The following is a 27,485-nucleotide window of genomic DNA, read 5'->3' as shown; positions in this document are numbered from 1 at the left end:
CACGGGTTACAGAGCTGAAGTGATATACATTTTTATTTTGAACCAATGCAGCTACACTCATCCTCAACGAACAGGGTGCGGCCTGCTGCGCTCCTTTGTTTAGATGCCGTTAAGATTCCACGGTGACGTTACCTACAAAAACCCATTACACAGAATAATAAAGGTCAAAAAAAGAACGGTAAGTTACAATAGTACAAATGATAAATTATATTATACAGTTATAATGCCGACAGATTTAGCATGTATCGAATAAAAAGCAGCCTGCTCCCAGTACTATGACAAGGGTAACTAAACATATGTGGAGAAGAATAAAAAGGTGGCTATTAATACATATAAAGACAGTCTGTAAGGTCAGTTACTCCTCTCAATAAAAGCATAGTGACTACAAAGTGATGCATCATGAGCTTGCCAAACACAGGCCACATGTAACTACACCACCACTGTGAAACAATCAGAAAAAAAGTGGTCATTTGAAGTGTCAGCCAACAGTTACATTGTTTTTCATTGAATGCAGCCATCACATTTTTCCATCATCGCTTGAATGTTAGTGACATCAAGGAGGGTGAGAAAACAGTATGTCTTAGCTATATTACTGTAGGTGCAGTTCAATAAACGAGTATTAGCAAATCCAACTTTGCAAAACACATTAGGCATTTTCTCTTTTTTTTTTTTTTTTTTTTTTTTTTAATGATACTGCAATCTTTGCATATATATTTTTTTTTGTTTGCAAGTCACAACAGTTTCACTGGGCTGTATCCATTGAATTCAGTTAATCCATCACCAATCCATGAGCCGAGCATTTTTCTTTTTTTTTCTTTTTTTTTTTAAAATCACCAGCTTCCCTCTGCTTTGTCCAACTCATGCACATTGAAGCTGCCCCTCCATTTGCCTGAGAGAAATGTCTGCATTTAGAGCAAAAATGAAGGGTCCTGTTTAGCTAGCATAGCACACCAAAAGAACATAAAACACAAAGTAAAAATATTGGCAGTGATAGACAATTGAAGAGATAGAAGAGTTGTTTGTCTCCATCATCTCGTATTACACATGCTCAGTTTTTCTACAAAGTAATCCTGCAATATAGAAACATTTTGCACAAACTTAAAAAAATAGCTCTAGATGACACAGGAAAAAAGTAACAATGGAGTGTGCATCCACTAACAGAAATAACAGTGACGTGCGATTCTGATGCTGGGTCTACTCTAGGAAATAAAAATAAAAAAAGAGGGGGTGGGGGCTAGGGGGCATCCTCGGAAATTAGTCGCTGTGACTTTGGTAACGGTTGTGCTTCTAAGAGAAGAGAATGGCTGACCCATAGGGTGAAACACTAGAAAATGCACCTAGAAAACACCTTAACAACGTAAATAGGATCTGTTAGAGATTAACATGAGTAAATCGCAAAAAGTAACCACAAGAAATAACCTACAACCTCCTCCCTGGAACACAGTTTGCTGTTTGACTGAGTGTTCACCAGATAAAATCATTGCAGACTGTTTAGTCACAGTAAATCCACTCTCCACGCTGCTGATTGGCTGACTGTGCAACGTGCTAACACAAGATGCTAAAGACATAACCACCGCAGATGGAGAACTCTACTTATAAATTGACATAGCTCATTCAAGTACACATGGAAGCTGTTATCTCTCATTCAAACTGTGCACACACTCCCTGTCTTCCCTTTGACCCTAGTAGGAGAAAAAAAAAAAAAAAGTTTCCTCACAATGCCTCACTATATTGTTGAATACTGATGCTATCACAGTTCGTGTATTAATATCAAAATGAACATATTGGTGGGGTACATCATATGGAGTTGTAGGCTTGGGCCACTGACAGTTCATCATTCACAATGTTAAAACCTTGACCCTTGGAGGTCAGCATGTTTTGTGCTTGGGTCAGGGAGGGGTCCAATTGGGTGCCCCTGTGGGCGTTAAAATGGAGTGGTACAGAAAAAGTCTTAAGTTGAAGCTGTCACATCATGTTTTGCAGCTAGCCTCCTTGCCTATGCTAAGGTGTCATGGTGAGCCCAACAGTCGCGGAAATAATTTGTTTAAAAAAAAAAAAAAGCCAACAAAATGTGCAAAATCCCTGCTTCGGAACGCATACACACAGAGTATAAACATATCTGTCGGTCTCTATCATTCTAACGCCAGTAAGTGAAGGAAAAACTTACTGGAAATGACACAGTGTAATAGCACTAATATGTGCAACCACTCACACACACATGCATGCGCACGCGCGCATTATTCAGCTGACAGGGCTTATAAAAGATTAGCTCTAGTGACGAGATAAGATCCTGGCGTGAGTAGGGTCAGGCTCCTGTCACTACACAGAAGAAAGGAGCAATCCTGTGGCGGCAGGGAGGCGGGTGAGAGACAAGTGGACTGTCTTAACCTGCCTCTGTGGGGGGACAAAATGTAAACACCCCTGCTACTCTAACTCTCATGCCAAATGGACAGTGATTTACATCAGTGTCGGATCAGAACGGAACACAGAGGAATCGGCGCTTCGTAGCAATGAGCGAGGAAGAGGAGGAAGCGTGTGGTCATGTTAAATGGATGCCGCATTGTTTACGACCTCGCTGCAGATGGGTTAGAAAAGGGATACACGGGACAGGACGACTTCCCGATGAGACTTTCTTGAGGTTTGGGGGTGAGGGCTATTCTGGGTCGTAAGTTGTCCTGCAATCATCCCTTCACAAAAGGAATGGGTTGGTGGCTCCAGTGGACTGCGCCCCAGCCTGGGGGGGCATACTCGCGCCGACCCCCACTGCGGGCATCGGGGGTCCCGCCGGCGCCATGGCTGCCAAAGGGACCATGCTGATGGGTTGGGTGGGCAGAGAGGACATGGCCATGGAGTCGGACATGCCGCTGGCGAACCCCGACGGCATGGGGCTGACTCGCATCTGGTTGAGCGTTGGAGGAGCCGGCTGACCCACTTGGAAGGGGTTGGCGTGGGCTGTGGAGGCTGCAGCGGCGCCACCTAAACAAATACAGGTGACGGATGGTGTCAGAAGCACAAAATGATGGTCAATGAATATTGCAAGTCATTATAAGTTTCAATCACATGCATGTTTCTCTCTCTCTCACTGCAAAAACTGAAATCTGAAGATATCATTTCTTAAATTTAACCTGAATTTGCTTTTTTGCATTGACAAGTTATTTTTTACTTAAAATGAAATTGTCAGACAAGATCTTTGTGCTTATTTTAAGACACTTATTACTTAATTATCTTATTTGATCAAGTAGTCTTGGCATTGTTAACAGCCAGTTTTAAGTATTGTGAGGCTTAAAACAAGAATTTTCCACATTTTAAGATGACAACTAACCAACATCAAAGGCCCTGAACAGGGGTTTCATAAGTTGAATTTTCATATTATAAAGGAACAGTTTGGATTTTTTTGACATGAATGTATTTCATCCTCACCTCCAGTGTGTGCGATCATCATTGAATTACCCCTGACAGCGTTCTGTGACACGAGTTCTGGTCCGGTGTTGGACGAGAGGAAAATAGTCCAGCAAGCTGGCTGGGGTCACCTAAATAAAGCATTTATCTTCTAAAACAATTTGTTATCAAAAGAGTGATACATTTGCACACTAAACTCCTTTCTGAAAAAAGTCAGACCCCATAACCGCCGGGCACTACTTTTCTGTTCGTTCATATCACTGCGCGTCGCCTTCGAAAAGACAAACAACTTGTAGATTAGTGCGCGTCTATCAGCTGTCTACAGGGCGACGCACAGTGATACGAACGAACAGAAATAGTGCCCGGCAGTAATGGCGTCTGACTTTTTTTCCCGAAGGGAGTTTTGTATGGAAATGTATCACTCTTTTGAACACAATTTGTTTTTAGAAAGACAGAAAAACACTTTATTTAGGTGACCCCAGCCAGCTTGCTGGACTATTTTCCTCTCGTCCAACACCGGACCAGAACTCGTGTCACAGAACGCTGTCAGGGGTAATTCAATGATGATCACACACACTGGAGGTGAGGATGAAATAGATTCATGTCAAAAAATCCAAACTATCCCTTTAAGATTTGGCATAATCTAGTAATCATCCATCCATCCATCCATTTTCTTAACCGCTTAATCCTCACAAGGGTCGTGGGGGTGCTGGAGCCTATCCCAGCTGGCTTCGGGCAGTAGGCGGGGTACACCCTGGACTGGTTGCCAGCCAATTACAGATCTAGTAATAAGATAAATGGAAAAAATACAAGTATGAAAACAATCAGACAAACCTGCAATCTAGCTTTTTCAGTGGTTCATATTATACTGTATTTACTAAGGTCATGATTCTTCATTCCAGTACCAGCTCAGTGGTCTAATGGTAGAGTGTCTACTGTCAGACTTGAAGATTGTGGGTTCAATCCTTGGCTGGGTCGTACCAAAGACATTAAAATGTGACCTGTTACCTCCCTGCTTGACACTCAGGCTAAGTTATCCAAGCATAAATAAATACATGTACCGGTACTTACGTATTTTAAGAATATAGTTCTATTTATTTCAGCTTGAAAAAAGTCAATATTACTTCCTGTTTTTAGTCTAAAAATGCTATTTTGAAGACCGCTGTGGTTGATAGGGGCACAGCGTTATTTTCTTATTTTTCAAAATGTTACAGGTACAGTTAAGTAAAATTTTCTTTTGGCAGATAATATTGCTTATTTGAAATAATAATTTTCTTATTGTACTTGTTAATAATAATGATTAATGAATAATAATAATTGAATTGTTGGCTAAAAACAATGACATTTTACCAGCTGGCATCTGCCTACCTGTCGAAGCCAAGAATGGGTTGAATGCTGGTGCAGGTTGGGCTGGTTTGGTCACCAGAGAATCCAGGTTGACCAGGGCAGCATTGGGGCCCAAGAAAGACTCTGGAGTCTTCCTGGTTGGATTTGATGAAGTAGAGGTGGATGTGGGAAGGGGGTCGAAGAGGTCCAAACTGCTGCTGCTAGCAAGACTGGCTTGGGAGGGAACTGAGGATGCAATACCACCATCACCTGCAAACAAAAGTTGTCTTACATAATATAATGCATTATACATATAGAGACACCAATTGCAAATCAAGTTTGGATTTTAAGTAGAATGAAATCCGAATCCAGTACAAATTCTTTTGACATATATCCTATTGAATACACGACAAAGACGAGCTAATTGGTTGACGTACGTCTTCAACTTCTAAACACTATTCTACTAGCCGCACTCTCTTATTAAGCCACATTGTTGAAACGCATGCACATTATGACCTGTATTATCGTAGTTTTAACTTGAATTTGTAGATTGCTGCATGATGGTGATCATCGCCCCAACCTTGTCTGTGACCGACTGACCATTTCTGGGATGCTGCTTTCATTCCTATTCATGACGTGCAACTGATTATCTAACCTGGAAATTTCATTCACCAACTTACCGTCTTTTGTTGCCCCGTCCCAGGTTTTGCACGTGTCGTACCCATCAAATTTAAAATAAGTAAACATCCATCCATCCATCCAATTAAAATACAGAATATTAAAACCCCCAATTACAGTGAATATTTCGTCTATAATTAACTTGTTACACTTCATTAAATTTTCATGTACAATTAATACCTTTAAAAATACATTTTGCCACTTGTTGACTGAAAATGACATCACATGTGCTCAGGGTGCAGGTTAGGACCAATCATGGCTCACCTGTTTTCAGGGTTTGGTCATGTGACATTTGCAAACTCAGCCACGATTGGTCGTTACCTGCGCCCTGAGCATAGCAAATCATGTCGACAAGAAGTGGCAAAATCTGTTTTTAAAGGTATTAATTGTATATGAAAAATATCAAATTAATTATAGACAAAATATTCACTTCTTACTGCTGAAAATGGCGAAATGAGTCAAGTGTCCCTTTAGATCATTATTGTGAGAAATGAACATGATCAGTGATGATCATCACATAGATGAATAACATTAATTATGAATAATAACATATAGTTGAATAGGCGCCAGCACCCCCCGTGACCCTTGTGAGGAATAAGCGGTCAAGAAAATGGATGGATGGAACATATAGTTGAAGGTAAATTGAGCCAATTATGTCAGAAGTGTGCATCAAACTAATAGCCATCCACACACACAATAAGTATCCAAGAAGTAGCTCTGTTTTAAAAAGGTTGGTGACCACTAAATACAAAAGTAAATGTGGTGTTTGCTGAGATCAATTCAAAATGATACAATGCAGCCATCTGCAGGTGAGTTTTTCCTGAGGTTATTTTTTTAATTTTTTTTTATTTTTTTAAATGTAGTAAATCAATCAGAAAAAAAGCTATTATGGAAGGACATCAGAGGCAGACAGTCTTTTTGGCAGCAATGGATAACCCAGCAAGCCATCTGCTACATGTTTCATTAGGATGAACTAATAATAGCAATTCACATATGACAATGACAAAAGGGGTGCACTGACTCTCCCAGGAAACCTTCAGATTTTATAGCTAGTCAGTTGAGAAGCCTGCTGTTTCAACAGAACCTTGGCACATTTTCCAAACAGGCTTTTTCTTTTTGAGAAATATTAAAACCACCATTTATATTCTGTTGCTTGAAAGTATCCAATATGTTTGCATTGAGCTGAATTGTAGTTATGCATAAAGTACCACCCACCATGTCAAGCTGATTCTGGAAAACCTTCAAAAACCTAGACCAGTGGTGTCCAAACTCGGTCTTCGAGTGCCGGAGACCTGCAAGTTTTGGATGATTCTCTTCTCCAACACACCTGAATATCGATTTGTCAGCAAGCTCTGCATAAGCCTGATAACGATCCTGTTCATTGGAACAGGTGCGTTGGAGTGGGGAAACGTCCAAAACCTGCAGGATTCTGGCCCTCAAGGACCGAGTTTGGACACAACTGATCTAGACTTATTTATAGGCTAGATATAATTTCTTTTTTCTTTTCTTTTTTTTTCTTTGAAGAGCCGGTTTGCGAATCAGTGTAGGAGACACAAGTGCATCCAGGCCAATGAAGCTTTTTGGGACCATTTTGGTGGTTCAATTTTCAGAAAAACTTAAAAGCCTCTAATTCTCAGTTTTGCTATTTAATGTACACACAATTTTGACTCATAAGCTGTGATGCTAAACCACTTATTTTAAGCCTTGTGAAATAAAAACAAAAACAAGTACAGCTAGATGACACCACAATAAGAGTAACACCCTTAGTGATACATGACAAGACCAGAGCAAAAGCCTTGTTTTTCAAAATCAGATTGTTATGGCAGCCGTTATTTCAATACTTTGTCATGGAAAAGAAAAATGGGTGTCATGGCTCATTGCTCCAGTCTGGTAGTATAAACATGCATAAGAAGACAGGACACATGTCTGTGCCCTACAGAAATATTGGGAACATCTGAGGGCACAGAGGAAGAACAACACAGACTTGTGTCAATAGGGAGACAAGGACAGGGTGAGTACCAGCAGGGACAGAGGAGGAGGAGCGCAGGCTGTCAAACTCTGAGAAGTCCTCTTTGGACGTACCATTGGATTCACTGAACAGGTCAAAGCTACCTGGATGGAAACATATACATACAATATAAAGCAAAAACGAACACGTGGACACATGATAACAGACAAAACAAATGTGTGTATGCAGAGGTGGCAAATCCAGGTCCAGAAAGTAAAAACCCTGCCACAGTTTGGCTTTAGCCCCTGGCTTGTGTTAGCTAGCAAGCCCCCTAGCAGGTAAGCTTGCTTGGGCGCTTCCTAGCTAGTATCTGCCACAGGTTTGGCTTTAGGGAGCCTGCTAGCTAGCACCTGGGGATAAAGCCAAACACTGGCAGGGTTTTTACTTCCTGGACCTGGATTTGCTACCTCTGCGTGTATGGATATCTAAATAGATTAAAAGAGACAAAAATGCAAATGGCACAACCAAACAGCTTTTAAGTCTCCAGCAAATTGTTCCATAATTCGTTCTCCATAATTACCTTATCATTGGAAACATCACAATCTCTATAGCACACTTCTCTCTGTGTTACCTGTGTTGGAAGCCTTAGGGCGAGTAGCTTCCGTCCCCCAGGGATCAGATGCGGGAGTGGAGTTTGATGCCCAGGGATCACTCCTCTTCATGGGTGGAACTGAGGTAGGAGCCCCCCATGGGTCCGCTGAGGAAGCTGACTTAGAGGCAGAACCTTGGGAGTCGCAAATAGCATGGATAGGCAATCATGAGGTACAGCAGTGAGTGGTTCATAAGAGATGTTCATGCAAGCTCTGGTGGCAGAAGTCACATGAACAACCCATCCTTCTTTCAACTATTAGCTCGAACTATCTGTCCTGTCCAGCTGTCACTAACTTTCTAACACAATTAAGTCTCTTCTCACTGCAGTGTAGACTCACGAGTGTGTGAAAAAATAATGTCTTACTTGAGTGTGAAGTGTCTCCAATAGAAGTTTATCTTAGTTAACGGAAAAACTTAAACTTAAAAATAAATAAATAAATGAATGAATAAATAAATAAATAAATAAATAAATAAATAAATAAATAAATACAAATAAATACAAATGTTAACAAAATAAAATAAAAACAAAATTGCTTTTTAAAAAACAAAAACAAACTACATTTTAGGTTACCAAACTAAATAAAACTAACTATAATAATAGCGAAACTGTCCTTTGTTTTAGTCTTTGGTAATTAATTTATTAAATGAGCTTTGGGGATTATTTTAAATCAAAAGAAAATTTTACTTGTATTTCGATATTAACCGGAATAAAGACATTTGAAAGTGTGTCACGATGTCATCTCGCAGCAGCCAATACAAAAAAGCACCTTCAGGTGATGTCTCCCCTAGGCGACAAATTTTCTCAACCGAAATGCACCACTAGGTCAGAAATGTGTTACTTTGCTTTTTTCATTTTATCATGGTATTTATTAAAAAAAATATTGCTTGCAACTTGCAAGTAGTACATTTAAAAAAAAACAAAAAAAATGAAAACTAATACTGAAACTAACTAAAACTAAGCATTAAAAAAAACGAAAACTAATCAAAACGAACAGAACCACCCTGAAAACTAATTCAAACTCAATTTTAAATACTCAAAACAAAATAAAAAACTAAAATGAAAATTCCAAAACTATAATAACCCTGCTCCAATATGAAACAATTAAGTAAACCACAGCATTCAGTAATGTCTTTCGAACAAAGGGCTGAGATTTAGTCATAGTACACTGCATGAAGGTTTGATTTGAAGCGTACATCATTTTTACCTGTTTTGAACATGTTTTCTGAGAACCACTATTTAACGTAAGTTTGTAAGTGAACAAACTGAAAATTGGTGTAGTGATACAGTATCTTCCACTCAACCGTTCTGTGTTTTTTTCACAGCCCCTCAGAAATACGCAAGTATTTTCCCCCACAAATGCGGTCTGTCAGGGGTGAAATTGTGCAGTGGAAACCCTCCCTATGCAACTTGCTTTATTGTGACTGGGCCTGCAGAGCAGCATTCCTAGCTAACAGAGTCAACCAACAGTTCTTAGCGCTACAGGTAGGGGTGAGGCACTCACACACAGAATTGTGTACCCGATTCACCCCCCCTAAAGCCAGTATGCCACCATCATGCAAATGTACCGGTATGTGTACCGTAAGGTTTCCAGGGGTCTCCTTTGGCCAGAGCTCCTGCACCCCAGGGATCAGCACTGGCACCTGGCTCTGGGGTAGCCATCAAATCCATCAGAGATGACTGTGGCTAAAAATAAGACAAAATATTCATTTGAACATAGAGGAAAACAGCTTTATTGGCAGAAAATATAAACAACATGAGGGATTTTTTTTATTCTGAACTGTGCATTTAATATGAAACTGCTAAACTGTATTGGGATTTATTATCTCACGTTAATAAAATGAACAGTCATGCCATCTATTGAGGCACAAAATTAGTGAGCAAACTAGGCCATCTTATGCTAGATTCCTTTCTGCTTCAGGGGCATGAGGCGATGAGGTCAGGATAAGGAGACTAATTTAGAATAATGGTACTGAGTCACTTCTTGTTCACGCTTTGATGGTAACTTACCTCTTTTTTCTTGTGTGCCAGTTTGCCAGAGTCTGGACCTCCTTTCTTACTCTCCTCCAAGGCCATCTGTAGTCTTAAATCATCCCCTCTGCGTATGCGCTCCTCCTGTAAATCAGGCACTGGTAATGACAAACTGCACCCAAGCAATTTAATCTTCACCTAGTTTGCGTGCATTTTATGTGAATTTTAAACCACTCACAATATTTACACCACTATTTGTTTTTCATTACAGACATGTCAAGTAAACATATACACTGGATCCGAACAATTTCATCTGATCTGAAACTAGACACGCCAATAAGAGCCATTAATCAAACATGCGACTTGATTTAATACACTGAAGTAACTGCCCAGATGTGTACTCATGGTGATTCATTGTCTGCCACGTAGCACACATGTTTAGTACCTGCTCTGCTGCTTCTCTGCTCATGGCCAGAGCCAGTTGCAACTGCAGCTCCTCCTCACCGCTCGTCTGAGGTCTAGCTTGCTCCAATTCTGATCCCGCATTGGGAGACGTAGCTGATGGACAAAATCAGATGCAAAACTATTTACAGACATCAATAGGTGAACATAAGAGAACATACCATGAAAGTGTCTGTAGGTGTATCTTCAGAACTTTTGGTACTCTTAATTTTAAGATATTGGATAAGATACTCTAGCAAGTTTAACGTGTTTCATCATTCCTTTAACCAAAAATTCTGAGATTAAAAATCTCTTTTCCAAGAGTCACCAAGCCAGTGACCGGTTTAGAGGCAACTGAAAATTAAAGCATGTACCAGGGGTGACAAACATACATCAGGCCCGCAAAGGCGTTTAATTAGGCCCGCGTGACAATTTTGTAAAGTAAAAAAAACAACCCAAAAAAACGTAATGTTAAACAAATCAATCAGCCGGTCACGATCAAAACTAAATAAATTCATAATTTCAAAAGCAGTCCTCAAATGAGCAATGCAACTTGTACATTGAATCCTTCTGGATGTCATTGTTTTACACCCAACCTAAAGTTACAGTTTGTTTATTTATTTATTTTTTAAATCATAGACCAACAAACGTGTTAAATCCGACAAATTCAATTACTGGTAACACAAATAGATACGAGAAGGATTAACGTCCTTATAAGTTCAATAGCTGCGCCACACAATGCATTCTGGGAACAATATATATGCAAAACATTATTTTTTTTTAAAAACACGTCTGGAACTCATACAGGCAAAGTGTTTGTGCGTTCCATTTGCATTTGTGTTATTTTTTGGTACAATATTATAACAGTTGAGCTCCGTAATTTAGAGCTGGCCCATAAATAGCGAAAATCTGCGTATAATTGACGGCAATTGTTTTTAAGCTATATACACCATTATTTTACCGTTCCAGCCCACTTGGTAATATATTTTCCTCCATGCGGCCCCTGAGATAATATGAGTTTGACACGCCTGGAATATACAATTAGTGAATATGGTGTTTTATTGTGTATTATGACCTACTTTGGACACTTTGAGAACAAGGGCATACGATAGGTCAACTCCAGTTGTTATTGTTTTCAGTCACACTCTGCTAACACACAATAGCCCAGGGCTTCAAGTGGAATCTCAAAAATCTTTCCTGGCAACACCCACAATGACGGCTCAGTCTTATTCTTATAGGCCAGTTCCGCTTTCTCAAATGATGACTCAGCTGCTGGACCTTCCGCCTCAGAGCCACGTACTGAAGCTTACTTCCTTGAAGGAATGTGGGCCACACACTAAGGTCGAGAGTGCAGTGTGCAACACACATGATCCATGCAGGCTCAATCCACATGCTTGCAGACGCACACAGACTCCCACATGCAGCATTGGTTTTGTGTACAAACAACTGGGTGTCAAACGGTGAAAAGGAAACAGGCTAAGTTCACACGTTCATTTCATTCATTTCTCATGTGTTTCCGTCTGCCCCTCTTTGTGCTAACCCACTTACAATTTTTTTTCTATTCTTTTATCGTCATTCGGGTTTCAAGTATATCATTGCGGAGTTGTTTTGGTGCTGTCACATTGTAGAATAGTGAATTATTTTGCACGTGTCTCTCTTTTTACACACTCATTTTTAGCTCATCACGCCCCAAACTCATTTGCACTACCATACAGAAAAGTCAGAGTGCATAAAGCAAGCAAGTGTTCAATCAGAATTGGGGTGGAAGGGGATAAATAACTGGGGCATTTGACAACAATATACAATTTCATTATTTAAAACAACATCTTGATGAGCATATGGTGTGCTTTAATGGTAATTGATGATAAATGGTACTCACAGCCATGGTAGGAGGCAGGTGAGCCCTCAGACCTGCCGTACTCTTCACTGTAGGATGTAGAGAGGTTGGGCTGGGATGAGCCTCGACCAAAGCCCATTTGACTGCTCCCTGTGGACACCTGGGCCATACGCTCTTTGGTCTTCAAAGCCTGAGACCTTACCGGACAAAACACATCAATCTTCTTTAAAAAGGTCAAGCATAAAGCATGTCGTTAAAAAGTTCAGGAATTGACAAAATGACAGTGGTATACAGTAAGTCTGTGTGAAAATTAAGGACAAAAAAACAAATTGAAAACAAACACAGTTTTTCTACTCTTTGGAATTCCTCAATGGGAAATTTCACTGACAACCTACTGTATACTTATTTTTGTTGCACACTACCAGACAAGATCACATACAAGGTGAGCTCAAGCGTGTAAATGGTGATGCACCTCGGAGCTGAGCCTGATATGGGTTCAATGTCTTGCTCCTCGAGAGTTGTCAGATTTGCATCTCTTCCACAACTAGTTGGAATTACCTTTGTCTGTAGCGGGACTCAAACCCAGTTGCAAAGTGCAAGCCCTAACAGATAATCTACTGTGTGCCCAACATTCATTGCTGAATGCCCAAAAGAAAATAAGTGGGATGAGTAAAGGCATCAGGCCGCAGTACAAGACTGTATTGACTGTGAAAAAGATTAGGAAATAAACAACTGATCTGTGCTGGGAAATATAAGCATGTTAAAATGTCCAGGGTGCATGAACATAGCTTTGTAAGACAGGGGGGACCTTAATAAATTCTGTTTACAGCAGGGTTCTAAAGGTATACATTTTTGTACAAGACGATCTCTTCCCTCTGATTTCTATGACAGTGGGTTAGATAATAATCTATAGTAGAGCCCAACCGATTATAATCTGCCGCTGATTATAATCGGCCGATTATTGGCCTTCAAACAAAACAAAAACAAATCGGCCAATTGGCCGATTATTTTCCCCTAAAAAGGTTATCCAAGAAAACCAAAGTTTCCGTCACTGTGAAAGTACCCTGAATGCACCATTTTACTTGCATAGCATTAGCAACGAGCTAGTGTGTAGCGTATGTTATTCTGGTTATTCTGTTGATTCCCCAAGTGTCCTTTAAGATGTTTAATGACATTCCAGTTGGAGTAAACTGTAAAACTAAACACATGACGTTTAGAATAACATCCAGTGTATATTTAACATCTCTAGCCTAGCACTAATGCTAAAAGCAAAGGGAGGATCCCATTCAAATGCCCACAGATGAGATAACGCTACGCAAAAGGCACAAATTCTTCCGAATGTGTGAAAAGCGAGTCATTTTAATTGAATTTAATCTGAACTTTTTTCTGTACTCACTTTAAGTGTGTACGCCATCATGGCACCACACTGCCCCCAAGACGCCAAAATGCACGAAAACAGTCAGTATTTGTTCTGTTTTTCCAGTTGCTATTATTTTTAGTTTATTCTATTCTTATTTCAATTTCTTATTGTTTTATTTTGTCAATGCCCTTTCAAGTTATATTTACAGTTGATATTTCAAGGATTCAAAGACTTTCTTGTCTCAAAATTCAAGGATGCAAACATTTAAGGATTTTTTTTTTTTGTCTTAACACACATTTCCATATGACATGGCACAAAATACAATCCCCTAGGTCCCAGGTTAGCCCAAGACTTGTGAAAATAACAAGGTACAAATATGTAAAAGATTAATGCTTTACAGCAGTTGTAAACAAGTAAGAATGGTTTTGTTGTTGACACAAATCTATACAATAACCTTGTATAATTCATGACATTTTTTGATAAGGTCATTGTCATTCAAAACAGAGAATCTTAATAGCAAAAGTTTGTGCGTAAGTGACACCCATTGAAAAGAAATTGGGGAGGGGGCTAATTTTAAGCATTATATATTTTTTTAAATAATCGTCAGATAAATCAGTCATTTTTTTTCTGCTAAAAATCAGTATCGGCCTCAAAACATGCATATCGGTCGGGCCATAATCTACAGTAAGAAAATGTTCTAGTTGCTTTCACATAGAGGAAAATATGCTTCGATGCAAGTCGTATATGCAACATAATAACATGTCATAATAACTCTGAGGTAGGCTGCTTAAGATATTAAGAGTTTAAGTAAGGACATACAGTATACAACTCGTTAAAGATCTGCTTTGTTTGAATTGGATGATTAATATCTTACCGCTCTCCTTTGAGACGGTCTTCATCTTTAAGAAGGACCACTAGCTGCTTACTCTTCTCCCTCACGTTGATACCTTGGTCCTTACCATCTCTGTCAACATACTGGAAGTCTTTCAGAGTCTGGATAGCAAAGATGTTCTCCTTGCATTGCAACGCAACTCGTTCCGAGCCCGTCTTGATCAGGTAGTCAAGCAGGGTGAGCGCTTTGTAGACATGACGCCAGTTCTTGCCATGGTCATTGAGTCGTCTCCAGATCATACTCATGATCTCACTGAAGGCTACCACGTTGTAAGTTAAGTCGGCGATTTCAGACATGAGTGAAGATGAGGGCCCCCAAGGGTCATTGGAGGTGGCTTCTCGTACTTTCTTTTCTGCATCAGAGTAGTTGTTGACCATGTTCTTCATTTGGCGACGGATGGTGGAGCTTGGCATTATGGCGGTCAAGATGGGACACAGAGGATAAACAATTCAAACGCTCACAAGGAGAGGAGCTTTCACGCCAACAGTATCGTGTCGTTAAGCAACGGATGTGTGTCCTTTCACAGCACGTAGGACAGCCTCCTCATCTGAAAAACTCTGCTGGATAAGAGTTTATGAGGCTTCTTCAGGCCAGTGCAGTGTTCCTGAGTCCTCCAGAACAACGTCTGTTAAAACCATCTCCACACACAAAGTACTTGCAACCATGCCATTACCTAGGATGTACAAAATAATAGTTAATGAGTGACAGGTGACAGATGTTATGTTACAGTGAAGCAGAGGCAAGAATCTCTAACAAGAATCCTTTAACAAACTTGTCAGATTATTTTGGTCTTGGCATATGTTTAACTCATAAATTGTCACACAACCAGAGAAATAAAAATCATAAGAGGATGGCATATGATCTGATTATTTAATTGAATCAATTATTGAATCTAAATAATTCACAACCCGATTTTATTCAAAGAGACTGTTTTAAACTAACTGTTGAGACAAGAAAAGCTTGGGACTGCATGTTAAGGTTTAAATCTCATTTTGACTTTGCTGTAATGTTAGCGTGTTGACGTGTTGATTTATCAAGAAAGGTCTGTGGACTGTAAAACAATCATTTAAAGCTGAACAAGACAGAAATCCAGAATTTTTTTTTTCCAAGTTCAGTTGACTGTAGTGTCCGATACATTGCAAAAACAGGGCAAAACAGATCTGTTCATTTAGTTCTCTACTGAAAATTATTCAGAGCTACTAGCTAGGTTGTACAAACGTAATCTTTTGCACCTGTCCTAAAGCATTGGCAAGGTATGGCCTATCTTAAATCTAAATGAGAGTTAAGGTAAAGAGGCAAAGCTAAAGACTGATCAACTATAGTATTGGTCTCATTAATGAAGAGCAAACGCGGTTTACTGTACTGTATAATACACCCTTTCTACTTCCCACGGGGCAGCTGTGGACATGTCCTATTGAGTAATATCCTCAGCAGGTATCAGCATGCCCCACAATCAAGTGATGGTGTCAACTGTATAAGTAGGAAGTGTTAATAGTTGTACATTTCATTTGCAAAGACACTCCTTGAATGTTTCATAGGTGGCTTAAGTTCCGGCCTAGCCATGCCATGGAGGGACAGCTGGAGAGGAAACGAGGATGAGTGAGAGTGCTTGGGGAATAAGAAAACAACTTGGCGCATCCCGTAAATTCGCTTAATGCCAGTGAAATGTGATTCCTGTGGAGCATGCCCCCCTGCCACCCCACTAACTTTCCCTCATCACCCTGCATCCTCATGAATACGACTGAGGCCTAATTACACATCTGCTGCAATAATCACCTATTCAGTCACTGCAGACAGGAGGAAGAGAAGAGAGTCTGTCTTGTCCATCGCAGCAACACCCCACTACTAACCCCAGTCCAAATACACACTTGTGCATGTGCGCGCACACACAAACCGGAACAACCCCCACCCACAAACACAGCCGGAACCCTTCTCTCAAGTCCTTCTTCTGCTGAGCTCATCGGGCCACGAGCCTATGTAGAGAACGGTGCAAATGTGTCAAAGGTTCATCCAAATAAACTATGCAGCCTCATGTCATTAAAATAATAGAACACCCATAAACCAACAGCAGGTTGCAGTTCCACATGAACTCACACATCCATCATGGGCTCTTTCAAGCCTCGCCCCCTTTGCTCATCTGGCTCTGCCTGGCAATTACGGGTTGAGCAATAACTAAGTGTTGAGTTTTACATTATTTCACAAGTACAAAAAGTACCAGTATACATGGTTAGATATAGATAACATATAGAGAGTTGATTTTCCTTCATCACAAGGCAACCTAATCAGGAACTAAAAGGCAAAGTCTGCCTTCTGTCAGACCCTCAGAAAGTTGGAAAGACCGCAGTTGACTTAGCAAACTAGGTGAAGTTAAACATAACAAATATATAGGCTACTTGACCCAAGTGGGAGAACGAAAAAAAAAATGCTTACCGGTAGATTGCAGTGCAAATTTAAGCATCTCTCAACTGATTTAAATATCAAGAATGACTTATAAAAGGACTTAACAGAATGCTAGAGGACTAAAAAGGTTGGCACTTGGAAGTGTGAAAGTGAAGCACCCAAGATGCTTCATTCATAGGCTGACCAGATTTTCAAAATTAAAAACCGCACCGCCATACACTTCAAGAGTCAATTTAAAAATAAAAGCATTCCAAGGCTGGAAAAGAACACAACAAACTTGAAAGACACATGGCAGTTCATAACAAAGACATTGCAATAAGTTAACAAAAAGTTTGGTTGTTTATAACGCAACATTAATCCAGCATGGGGAAATAAGTCGACCAAGTAGGTTGGGTCGAACACAAAAATTGGTCAAAGTAAAAATGCATATGTCGAAGCTATTTTAATCATTTTAAAAAACATATTTATGTCACCTGGAAATTGCTGAGAAGCCCGGAACCAATATTTCATGTTTCCGCACGGACGCTTATTGCTGACGGACTGCAACTGGCGTTCACCATGACTAACTAAGATGATTCTTAGGGTTTGTTTGTGGTCTCTTTAGACTGAAAAGGAAAATTAGCATCGCTATATGTCTGATGCTTGTAACAAAACAATCCGCGTCAAAAATCGCTAAATAAATAAAAGCGCTCTAATGAATTTATTGGCGCCAAACACACATAAGATGGCGGCCCTACGCGCGTCAGCAACAGGATGGCGGTATCTAGTATGCTAAACATAGAGCAAGACTCCTCCTGATAACGGCGACTACGCCGAGTTGTTTTTTTTTCCCTCTATTCGTAGCGTGCAGGCGAGGCCATCCAGCATTTGCCATAAGGACTACACTACGGTTTTACACCACCAAATGTGCAAAAAGAAATAGACAGATAATAATTGGGAGCAAACTCATTTCAATGTACCCGATGCGATACGTAATGTTTGTTACATTTTGACCACAAGCTTCTGCTATTTTACCCATATGAAATTATAAATATGGTCACCGGTAATTATTGTTCTAAAACACGATATATAACATGTTGTACATGTAACGATGGTACAACTGCATGATTCGATTCAATTCGGTGGTGAAGACGGACATTTGGGTATCGGCAGAGGCACAGACAAATCTGCTTGCTTTTCAAACCCCGGAAAAGCATGAATGTTAAGTGCAAATGGGTGACATCAGTACATTGATGTACGTACACTGCTGCGTCCAAGTGGACAATGGAAAAAGGCAAAACTCTTCTACTCCCGCTCAGTCACAACTAAAGACGCGCTTAGGTACCGAAACATGGCACCATTTGATTTCACGTGAATCGGTGTTAGGTAGTACCGACCCAAATCGGTCCATACTAAAAAAAATAATAATAATTACCGTCTTCAGTACCCATCCCTAATAATTAATCGATATTGGATTGAACTGAAGTCAATCAAATCAGGAAAAAATATAAAATAAATCGAACTGAGCTCTTATGAATCAAAATCAAATCGATTCAGGAAATTAGAATTAGGGATGCACGATAATATCGGTGGCCGATAATTATCGTGCAATTATCGACCAATTTGATGTCAAACAGATAAAGAAATCCGCCGATAATTATCGGCAATTATAGACCAATTTGATATCATACAATAAACCAGATAATAAAGAAATCCACCGATAATAATAGACATGCCACGTTGGTCCATCCTTTGTATTTGTGGCTCAAGTTGTGCCCAAATCCCTCCCCTCTCCAATGGTACTAGTGTTGCATATTTGTAATGTCATGATGTGCGCGACCTCATATTCACACATGGTGCATCGTGGTGACATGGCAGTCGCCAGTGTGGGCTTTCTTTATTGTGTCGCCACAAAATGTTACCCTCACAGTTTTTTGTTGCATTTTTAAGTATTTTAAAGTATGACCGTTTTGTTTTGGCAAAATCCAAATTAGTTACTGGTTGTCTTTGAAGCAGAGATATCAGTAAAATCCTCTCCTCACCCTTTTTATTTGGTTTTCACGCCCCGAGTTACATGGGTGTTCCAACCCTAAAAATGCAAATGCAAAACATAGTTGGAACACAGAGTTGAGTGGAAGAACAATCATTCAACTTATAGGAGGACTCGAAAGTATATTTGTATTTAAGTTCATTTCTATCGGCCGACTTATCGGTTATCGACAACGGCACTGTCTAAATTATTCGTTTATCGGTATCTTTTGGAAATAGTATTATCGTACATCCCTAATTAGAATCAATACCCAGCCCTTTATGATGGCATGTTATGTTTAATCAAATACTGCTCAGAAACACAAAACCAACTTTTCTTCAACTGAGCATAATTTTCACTCAACTATAACACTCTTTAAAGTAACTTGTCATTACAGACATTTTAAAATTCATTTTTCTAGTCAGTCTTTCCACACAATTCACTTGAAGGGATACTTCTCTTTATTTAGACAATCACAGCAATAAAAAGTTAATATTTTGTCTGTAATGACTTTGATACTTTCATTATTTTTCACGTACAATTAGTACCTTTAAAAACACATTTTGCAACTTGCTGTCGACTGAAAATGACATCACAAGGGCTCAGGTAACCAATCACAGCTCACCTGTTTCCTAGGTTTGGTCATGTGACATTCACAAGCTGAGCTGTGATTGGTTACTTGAGCCCTTGTGATGTCATTTGCAGTCGACAGCAAGTTGCAAAATGTGTTTTTAAAGGTACTAATTGTACATGAAAAATAATGAAAATATCAAATTTATGGGGTATATGCGACGGATGAGGCAGGACGTGATTTTGCACTACAATTTGTTTCCGGTCCGGGTTGTGAACGCGCAACCGAGGGGCACAAAGTCGTAAGCACAAGTATTTTTGATGCAGCCCACACGTCGCAAAACGAACCGGAAACAAACTGATGTGCAAAAACAGTCCCGCCTCTTCCGTGGCATATACCAATATAGTCCAAATATTAATGTTTGACTGCCAAAAATGGCTAAATAGGTAAAGTATCCCTTTAAATTTAGCCTGTATCACAGGCTTAGTTTTTTAGTTGTAATATAAAACTGTTAGCAAGACATCTGAAGGGATGCTTATTCACAACATCCCTTACTTCGCTTTATCCAGCTGGCCGGGACTCTTCCGCCGCAGCTTCACGACGGAAGCACGGGAGGCTTTGGCACTTAAAAACTCAAAGCTTGCCAGATAGCCCACCACCGCAAGTTCTGAGTAGAGTTCACCATCCAATTTGCTGGATGACTGCAAATTATGCTTTAGGGCGGCTACTGTGTCATGCCAGAAAGTATCTTGACACAGCTGATATAGCTACTACTGCACCTGCTAAGGAAGTATATATATATATATATCTGGCTGGTATCGATGTCATAGTATCGGAGCATTTTGCAGAGTGCAAACATATAGAATCTGCACCAATACTGGTATTGGTGCATCTCTACTTTGAATGAAAGTTTTTTTTTGCCATTTTTAAACACTTATTGTGATAGTGAAAACTGATCATTTTGGTCACAAAAATTGTGATCAACTTTCAATGCTATTTCATCTCTAATCCATGCATAATTAGGTTACTGCAAAATTCATTACGTTATTCTGGTCAACACAACACTCGCACTGAAACAGTGATTGTGTGTTTGATTGAGTCACTCTCAATTTCTCCATATTTGAACATGAGCTTTTATTCAAATGCCCTTCCTGAATCATTTACTCAATAAATCAATATAAAATAGAATAAATAATCCTTTGTAAATCACAGTTACTCAGTAGTAGGGCCTGATCGATTAACCGGCCACCGATTATAATCGGCCGATTATTGCCCTTCAAACATCTGTCAGAACATATTTCCCCTTAAAACGATATAATTGAAGAAAACATACGTTTCCGGCACTGTGAAAGTATCCAAAATGCACCATTTTGCTTGTGTAGCTTTAGCAACTAGCAAGTGTGTAGCCAGCGTATGTTATTCTGTTTATTCTGTTGTCCCTCAAGCATCCTTAAGATGTTTAATGACATCTCAGTTGGACTTAACCTTAAAACTAAACACACAACGTTAAGAATGACATGTATAATATACAATCAATGTCATTCTTAACGTTGTGTTTTAAAAACGAAGCATGTTTTGTATTTAAATATGTATATTTAAATACAAAACGTGCTTCGTTTTGAAAAACTTCATTAGCCTAGCGCTAATGCTAAAAGTGAAGGAAGAATCCCATTCAAATGCTAACCGTAAGTTAGCATCAACTTTGGGAGTGTTTTTCCGTTGAATAACAAATACTGACACACAAATGCTGTGGAAAAACATACCCACAGGTAAGATAACACTATACAATGGCAAAAATTCTTCACAATGCGTGAAAAATTAGTTATTTCAATAGAATTCAATCGTAGTCCAGTCCAGTAACTTTCTTCTGTACTCACTTTAAGTGCGTACACCATGGATGCATGGCACCACACTGCCCCCAAGAGGCCTAAACGCACAGGAACAGTCAGTATATGTTCTTACTGTTTTTTATTTTTATTTTGTCATTGTCCTTTCAAGTTATATTTAAAGTTGATATTTCAAGGATTCAAATATTTCTTTTCTCAAACTCAAGGATGCAAACATCCAAGGATTTGTTGTTGTTGTTGTTGTTGTCTGAACACACATTTCCACATGACATGGCACAAAATACAATCCTTGAGGTCCCAGGTTAGCCTGGTAAATCCCAAGACTTGTGTAAAATAACACAAGATAAAACTATATAAAAGAAAAGGTTAATGCTTAGAATAACAAAGAGCAATAAAAACGCAAGAGGCTTGAATTTTACATATTTACAACATAATTTGTACATAAAAAAAAAAAGCGCAGGGATGAATGGGCATGACACTACGATCACCCTTAAGTAGTTGAGCAGCTTCAGTAGTTGAATAAATACTAAGTTTTGAAATCACAAATTGTTTTAATCATGATTTCATTGAAAATGAATTGGGGGAGGGGGATAATGTTATGCGGAAAACGGTATTTTTTTTTTTCCAAAAATCTGTATCAGTCCCAAAAAATGCATATCGGTTGGGCCCTATCAGTAGTTCCTTATAAGTAGTAATAGTTAATATTTGAAGAAAATAACATTTGAAATCTTAACCGAAGAGCTTTCATTGGATGTCTTCTTACAGAATGTCATAGGTTTGTTACAGTTTCAGAACGTTGTTTTTGTTGAAAAATCATTACAAATCAAACTTTGCTGAACCTGCCAGCATGTTTTCCCATAACAGTACACACACACACACACACACGCACACCCACACACACATCGAAAACAGGTCTAGCTTGACAGAGCCGCAAAGCATGTGATGAAAAGCTGATAGGGAGACAGAATACTGGTCTGCACATCCCTCATGAGCAGGGTACAAAATTTAAAATAAAAATACATACTCTTGAACAATTTCTAGTTAGTTTCCAGTCAGTGTAATTACTAAATTAAAACATAAGGGGACGTGGGCTGCTCAAGGTATGATTAAAGGTACAGTGTGTAGAATTTAGTGCCATCTAGTGACGAACTAATAGAATACAACCATTTTGAAACACGCACACTATGCTGCCTCAGACAGACCATACTTTTCCACTGCATCACCAATTCCATCCATCCATTTTCTTGACCGCTTATTCCTCACAAGGGTCGCGGGGGGTGCTGGCGCCTATCTCAGCTGGCTTTGGACAGTAGGCGGGGGACACCCTGGACTGGTTGCCAGCCAATCGCAGGCATCACCAATTGCTACCAGTTATTATTTGAAGTGAGCGAGCAAGCAAGCAACATGGCAAGCAGGAGCTAGTGTGAGCGGCGAGCAAGTGTTGTTAGCAAGAACTCGCTGGAGCGACTAATAAGAGTGGCTAGCAAGAACTCACTGGTGCATTTAACAAGTAGCTAGCAAGAACTTGCTGGAGCAGCTACAAAGAGCGGCTAGTGGGTGAAGCTAGCTTACGCTAGTGAAGCAAAGTAAATGGAGACCAGCGGCGGGAGGCCGAATCACAGGACTCAGCTACGACCACCTGCAGAACCCAGCTATGAAAGGTAAGTGGCGGTTGACTCATTGGGACCAACAACCGCTGCAATTACCACCAGGGTTCTTCTCCTTGGGTATATGTAGCAGAAAGATGGCGGCGAGACGTCATGTTAGCCTCCTGTAAGGCACGGCACGACCTAGTAATGTAATTAGCGATTATTAAACCTATTAATATATATTTAAAAAAATGCAAGTTGATGTGACAGAACTTTTATATATATATTAGGGGTGGGAATCTCTGACATGAGGCCGATTCGATATGTATCTCGATACACAGGTTGCGATTCGATTGAAAAACGATTATCTTTCAGAACAGAACGGTTCGATACGGTTCGATTAAGTTTGGGAACGATACAATTTTCGATTCGATACGATTAATTTCAATATTCAAAACTTATAGTGACATTTGTTGCTTGTAAACATTAATCTTAAAACACCACAAATTTTTACAGTATCTACAAATGTGTTAAAAAAGAACAACAACAAATATGTCTTCTATATTTTTATATATTGAATCAATTATTTAAATGGACCGGAACAAAGGGCTGGGCGATATGACTGAAAAATGTATCAGTTTAAATATTTATTAGTTGTTATTGACAGTTATAATTGTTTTTTGTTTGTTTTTTTAATTCAAAATAAGGATCGGGAAAACAAAAGGCTGATAATTCAATTTGAAATATAAATATTTAACCTTTAAAAAGACACCAACACAATTAAACAGAATATGTCCACATTGTGAAGTATTTCAGAAACATAAATTTAAGACATGAAATAAACCTACCGTCCAGCCAAAAGAAATATGAAGCCACCTTATGGAACAATAAATCTATCAAACACATTTTAACAACTTAATATATCCAAAAATATTTCCAAAAGTGCCCTCACCTTTTTATCAACAATTTTTGTTTTTAACAATTTTTGTTTTTCTTTGCCATCACATTCATTTTTGGTTAATGTATGACATCTTTTTTGTTTTTTTAATCTGAGACACGATGATGACCACAGAATCACTACTGTTTATATTTTGTTTTTTGGGCTGTCGTTCATTTTGAGTTTGATGACGTAATCGCGGGCACGTCTCAGTTCTCCTATCTGCTGCTCATGCTAGTTGTGTACATTGACAGGGAGCCACAAACTGAGAAATGAGATACTTGCAGTGTGCTTTTAGCTTAGCTGTGGGACATACCTGTGTCGTTTGAATCCATGCATTGGATCGTCACGGGAGTTATTCTTTTTGGCTCGCGCGCAGTACCAACGCCGGCCCGGGACATACAAGTGCACCGAGAGGACTCGATAGCAATGGGAAATACCGAGATGTACGGCATCGGCTTCTGCTAACTGTCTCCATTTTAATGTTGTCACTCGTGCGCGACTGCGCGCGAGCGCGCGTGCCGTGTCGCGAGCACGGCGTTGACAGTAGGCGCCCCCCCCCCCCTCACCCCCAAAAAAGGTGCGTAACGTCTTTGCATTATGTTTACAACATCTGGGGAATGAAGCGTCTCTGAGCGCTACTTTGTAGCTCTCTGTAAACACGGAAGTAGCTTGAATAGTGCTGCTACTGAAATGTAAACAAAACAAGTAGAGCACGGTGCAGAACTCTTGCTATTGTTATGAAAATCATAAAGCCTCACTCGCAACCGATTCACAGCAACGCAATATCCGGTCCACAGCTTTACAAGCAATGTATCTAAGGATTCCCGGCGGATTTTGTATCGGTTGACAAGTCTGCTACCGATACGGCCGTTTAGCTGCCCTTGACGACCGATGGTTCGGTCGAATCGGTTTTTTGTCCCACCCCTAATTATATATATATATATATATATATATATATATATATATATATATATATATATATATATATATATATATATATATATATATATTAGGGGTGTTTAAAAAATCGATTCGGCGATATATCGCGATACTACATCGCGCGATTCTCGAATCGATTCAATAATCGGCAGAATCGATTTTTTTTTTTTTTTTTTTTAGGATTCACACCTTGAGCATGGAAGAATGTTATATGAACGGCACATTAAGCCTTAATATTTTTATTTTAATGCTGTTCAAACATGAAACAGATTACAACCTCTATAAGACTGAAATTTCAGATAAATAAATAATACATTTTCATATAAATCTTACACTCCACAAGCTTACTGATTAGTATTTTCTAAATATGAATGAAAAAAAATCGCAACAATCGACTTATAAATTCGTATCGGGATTAATCGGTATCGAATCGTGACCATTCGTATCGGGATTAATCGGTATCGAATCGAATCGTGACCTGTGAATCGTGATACGAATCGAATCGTCAGGTACTAGGCAATTCACACCCCTAATATATATATATATATATATATATATATATATAATTGAAATTAATAGTGGGTATTTAAAATGAATGATTAGTTCACCACTAGATGGTTCTAAAAATACACACTGTCCCTTTAATAATCTTCAAAACAGTAAATATTAAAAATCAAAGGGAATGAAGTATGCAACGTCCTGATAGGTCCCACCTTGAGCCTCCCTATCCTCTGAATAAAAGGTCATGCTAGAGATGACAACAATGATGACGCTCATTCTTCCACCCGTCTTTATGACAACATGCACACTGGCTCAATCCACAGCCATAACACGTAAGTCACATACAGTAATAGAGCCACACTTTCTTGTGCAATTTCAGTTGGAAACCTAACTAGTGCTGTGCAGAGACAGCGCCCTCGCATTACTGTAATGCTAAAACAATGACGCAAAATGACATCAAAGGGCAAATGAAGAAAATGTGAGATCATCCATTGTTACAAAGCGTACTAGTAATCGATAGGAAACTATGAAAAAAACGTGATTCTGTAAATAAATAAAACAAATCACAGCGTTTCTTTGAACTGACGTGATTGATCTTCACACGAGCCACTGACGTAGCTTTAGTTTCCTATAATCACAAACTAGCCCACTCACACGCCCACATACTGTATTCCGACATTATATGAAAAATATATGTATATTTAATGTCAGTAAATTCGAAGTTTGCGAAATCTTTGTTTAAACAGTCTCGATGCTAATCGGTTAGCACTAATGTTAGCAAGTTGCGAGCAAACTTGTGGGTTAACTTGATTAACTTTATTCGCATTACAGGTATAGCCATCAGGAAGATCAACGTTGATTCGCCGATTATTGTTGTTCACACCTCAGTAAACAAGAAAGTGGAGCCAAGTGACATTTTATTCACACCGAGTGTTCTAACACTTCGACGAGGAAAAAAAAAAAAAGTTGGGAGCAAAGCTAGCCATCCGTAGAGCCCGTCTGTCCTCTCTTTAGTCGGTTTAACAACGTCAGATGTCGCCAGCTCAGCGTCAAATCGTACTACTTGCTTTGTGTTTCCTGGAATGATATCAGACTCTGCGTCTGCACGTTCGATCTGATCCATAAACTACTAAATCAGTCGACTAGCATGCTAAGCTATGTAGCGAATGTCTTAATAGCTGAGACGGGTGCACGGTGGAGACATCACCACTGAAAACTGGATTACGGGACTCTGGAAAACGTCTAAATAATTCCTCGTATTCATAACAGGCGGTATCTTACCGTATATATGAAACTGGGTCGGACTTAAATGTGAGTCCAGGGCTGTAAACCCCTAAACGTGTTCCCTAAATTCCAGAGGTTAAAAGAAAAAAAGGGGGGTGGGAAATCAAGATAGTGTACTTATTTGCGGCGAGCTTGTTGCGCCTCCGCCTAGCCAAAGTGCTAATGCTAAAGGTTTACCCTCTTCCAGAACATGGCGGGCCGTTCGGGAGGGGGAGAGCCTGGGATGGGTGTGACCGCGACGCGGCCTGACTCACGCACAAAGACCTTCCTTCCCTGCAAGCCATGTCAACCCAGCCAGCCGTCTATGAAACACTACATAAGCAGGGTCAGCTTGTTTCAAAAGGACAAACACAGACTGAATATGGCTCCAAAGAGTAAGAAACATGCTTCCAGTAGTTGGAAGTTTACTTAAATCATTACTTCGGCAGTGCAATATATATTTCAAAAGTGTTGTTGAATATGGGGGGGGAACTACGATTTTATTTGTTTGTTTGTTTGTTTGTTTGTGTTTGTTTGTTTGTTTGTTTGTTTGTTTGTTTAACACTCAGCAGTACCAGTAAGCGATTCCGAAAATGGATGGAGTTGGAGAACATGCAAACTGAACAAGGGAAGGCTGAGTCATGTCGCTTATTTTCTCTTCCTCTAGATGGCTAAAACGATTGTAGTTTTTACAGGGTATGTTGAGAAATGTAACTTCAGGACATAATTACTCGGGGTGTGCCAAAAAATCGATTCATAAGAGAATCGAGATTCTCACTTCTTAATCGAATCGAATCGATATTAATATCCAAAAATCAATCTTATTTAAATTAGAAATGAAGAAGAAGGGGAAAAGGCAGTTGTAGCCCACATGCTGTTTTTGTGGAAAAAGGCACTTACAATACAAAATTATTAAATTTTTAAAC

General features: G+C 39.4%; 1 protein-coding gene and 1 pseudogene across 5 annotated transcripts in view; one reads left to right on the top strand and one right to left on the bottom strand.

Annotated features, from left to right (window-relative positions):
• Positions 1-15: 15 nt before the first annotated feature.
• epn2 (epsin 2) lies at positions 16-26,900 on the bottom strand. 4 transcript variants are annotated; one of them, XM_077539219.1, is made up of 10 exons: positions 26,578-26,900; positions 14,484-15,174; positions 12,292-12,446; positions 10,417-10,529; positions 10,011-10,115; positions 9,569-9,686; positions 7,983-8,135; positions 7,423-7,515; positions 4,768-4,995; positions 16-2,976 (listed from the first exon to the last, which is right to left on the bottom strand). In XM_077539219.1, the coding sequence occupies exons 2-10, from the start codon at positions 14,912-14,914 to the stop codon at positions 2,690-2,692; spliced, it is 1,683 nt and encodes a 560-aa protein (XP_077395345.1). In that variant the 5' UTR covers positions 14,915-15,174; positions 26,578-26,900; the 3' UTR covers positions 16-2,689. The 4 variants fall into 4 exon arrangements, with proteins under 4 accessions (XP_077395345.1, XP_077395361.1, XP_077395352.1 ...); XM_077539235.1 differs by having other exon boundaries at positions 7,486-7,515; XM_077539226.1 differs by having other exon boundaries at positions 9,581-9,686; positions 26,578-26,898.
• Positions 25,613-27,485, top strand: part of LOC144031783 (ribonucleoside-diphosphate reductase large subunit-like) — a 29,500-nt pseudogene continuing 27,627 nt past the window's right edge. Inside the window, exons 1-2 of the transcript XR_013287607.1 lie at positions 25,613-25,628; positions 26,768-26,954. The product of XR_013287607.1 is annotated as a ribonucleoside-diphosphate reductase large subunit-like (transcript). The remainder of the gene's footprint in view (positions 25,629-26,767; positions 26,955-27,485) is intronic.

Source organism: Festucalex cinctus, chromosome 1 (assembly GCF_051991245.1).
Source record: "Festucalex cinctus isolate MCC-2025b chromosome 1, RoL_Fcin_1.0, whole genome shotgun sequence".
In the NCBI taxonomy this organism is placed as follows: Eukaryota; Metazoa; Chordata; class Actinopteri; order Syngnathiformes; family Syngnathidae; genus Festucalex; species Festucalex cinctus.
The sequence above is the reverse complement of the archived record's forward strand: the minus strand, read 5'-3'. Positions and strand labels throughout refer to the sequence as shown.

Excerpts from the sequence above, each read along its gene's own strand:
- epn2 (XM_077539219.1), bottom strand. The coding sequence starts at position 14,914 with ATGCCAAGCTCCACCATCCGTCGCCAAATGAAGAACATGGTCAACAAC. Across the intron at positions 10,116-10,416 it reads GCAGAGAAGCAGCAGAGCAG|GAGGAGCGCATACGCAGAGG; the intron begins GTACTAAACATG and ends CCTGATTTACAG. Across the intron at positions 7,516-7,982 it reads CCCTAAGGCTTCCAACACAG|GTAGCTTTGACCTGTTCAGT; the intron begins GTAACACAGAGA and ends GTTTCCATCCAG.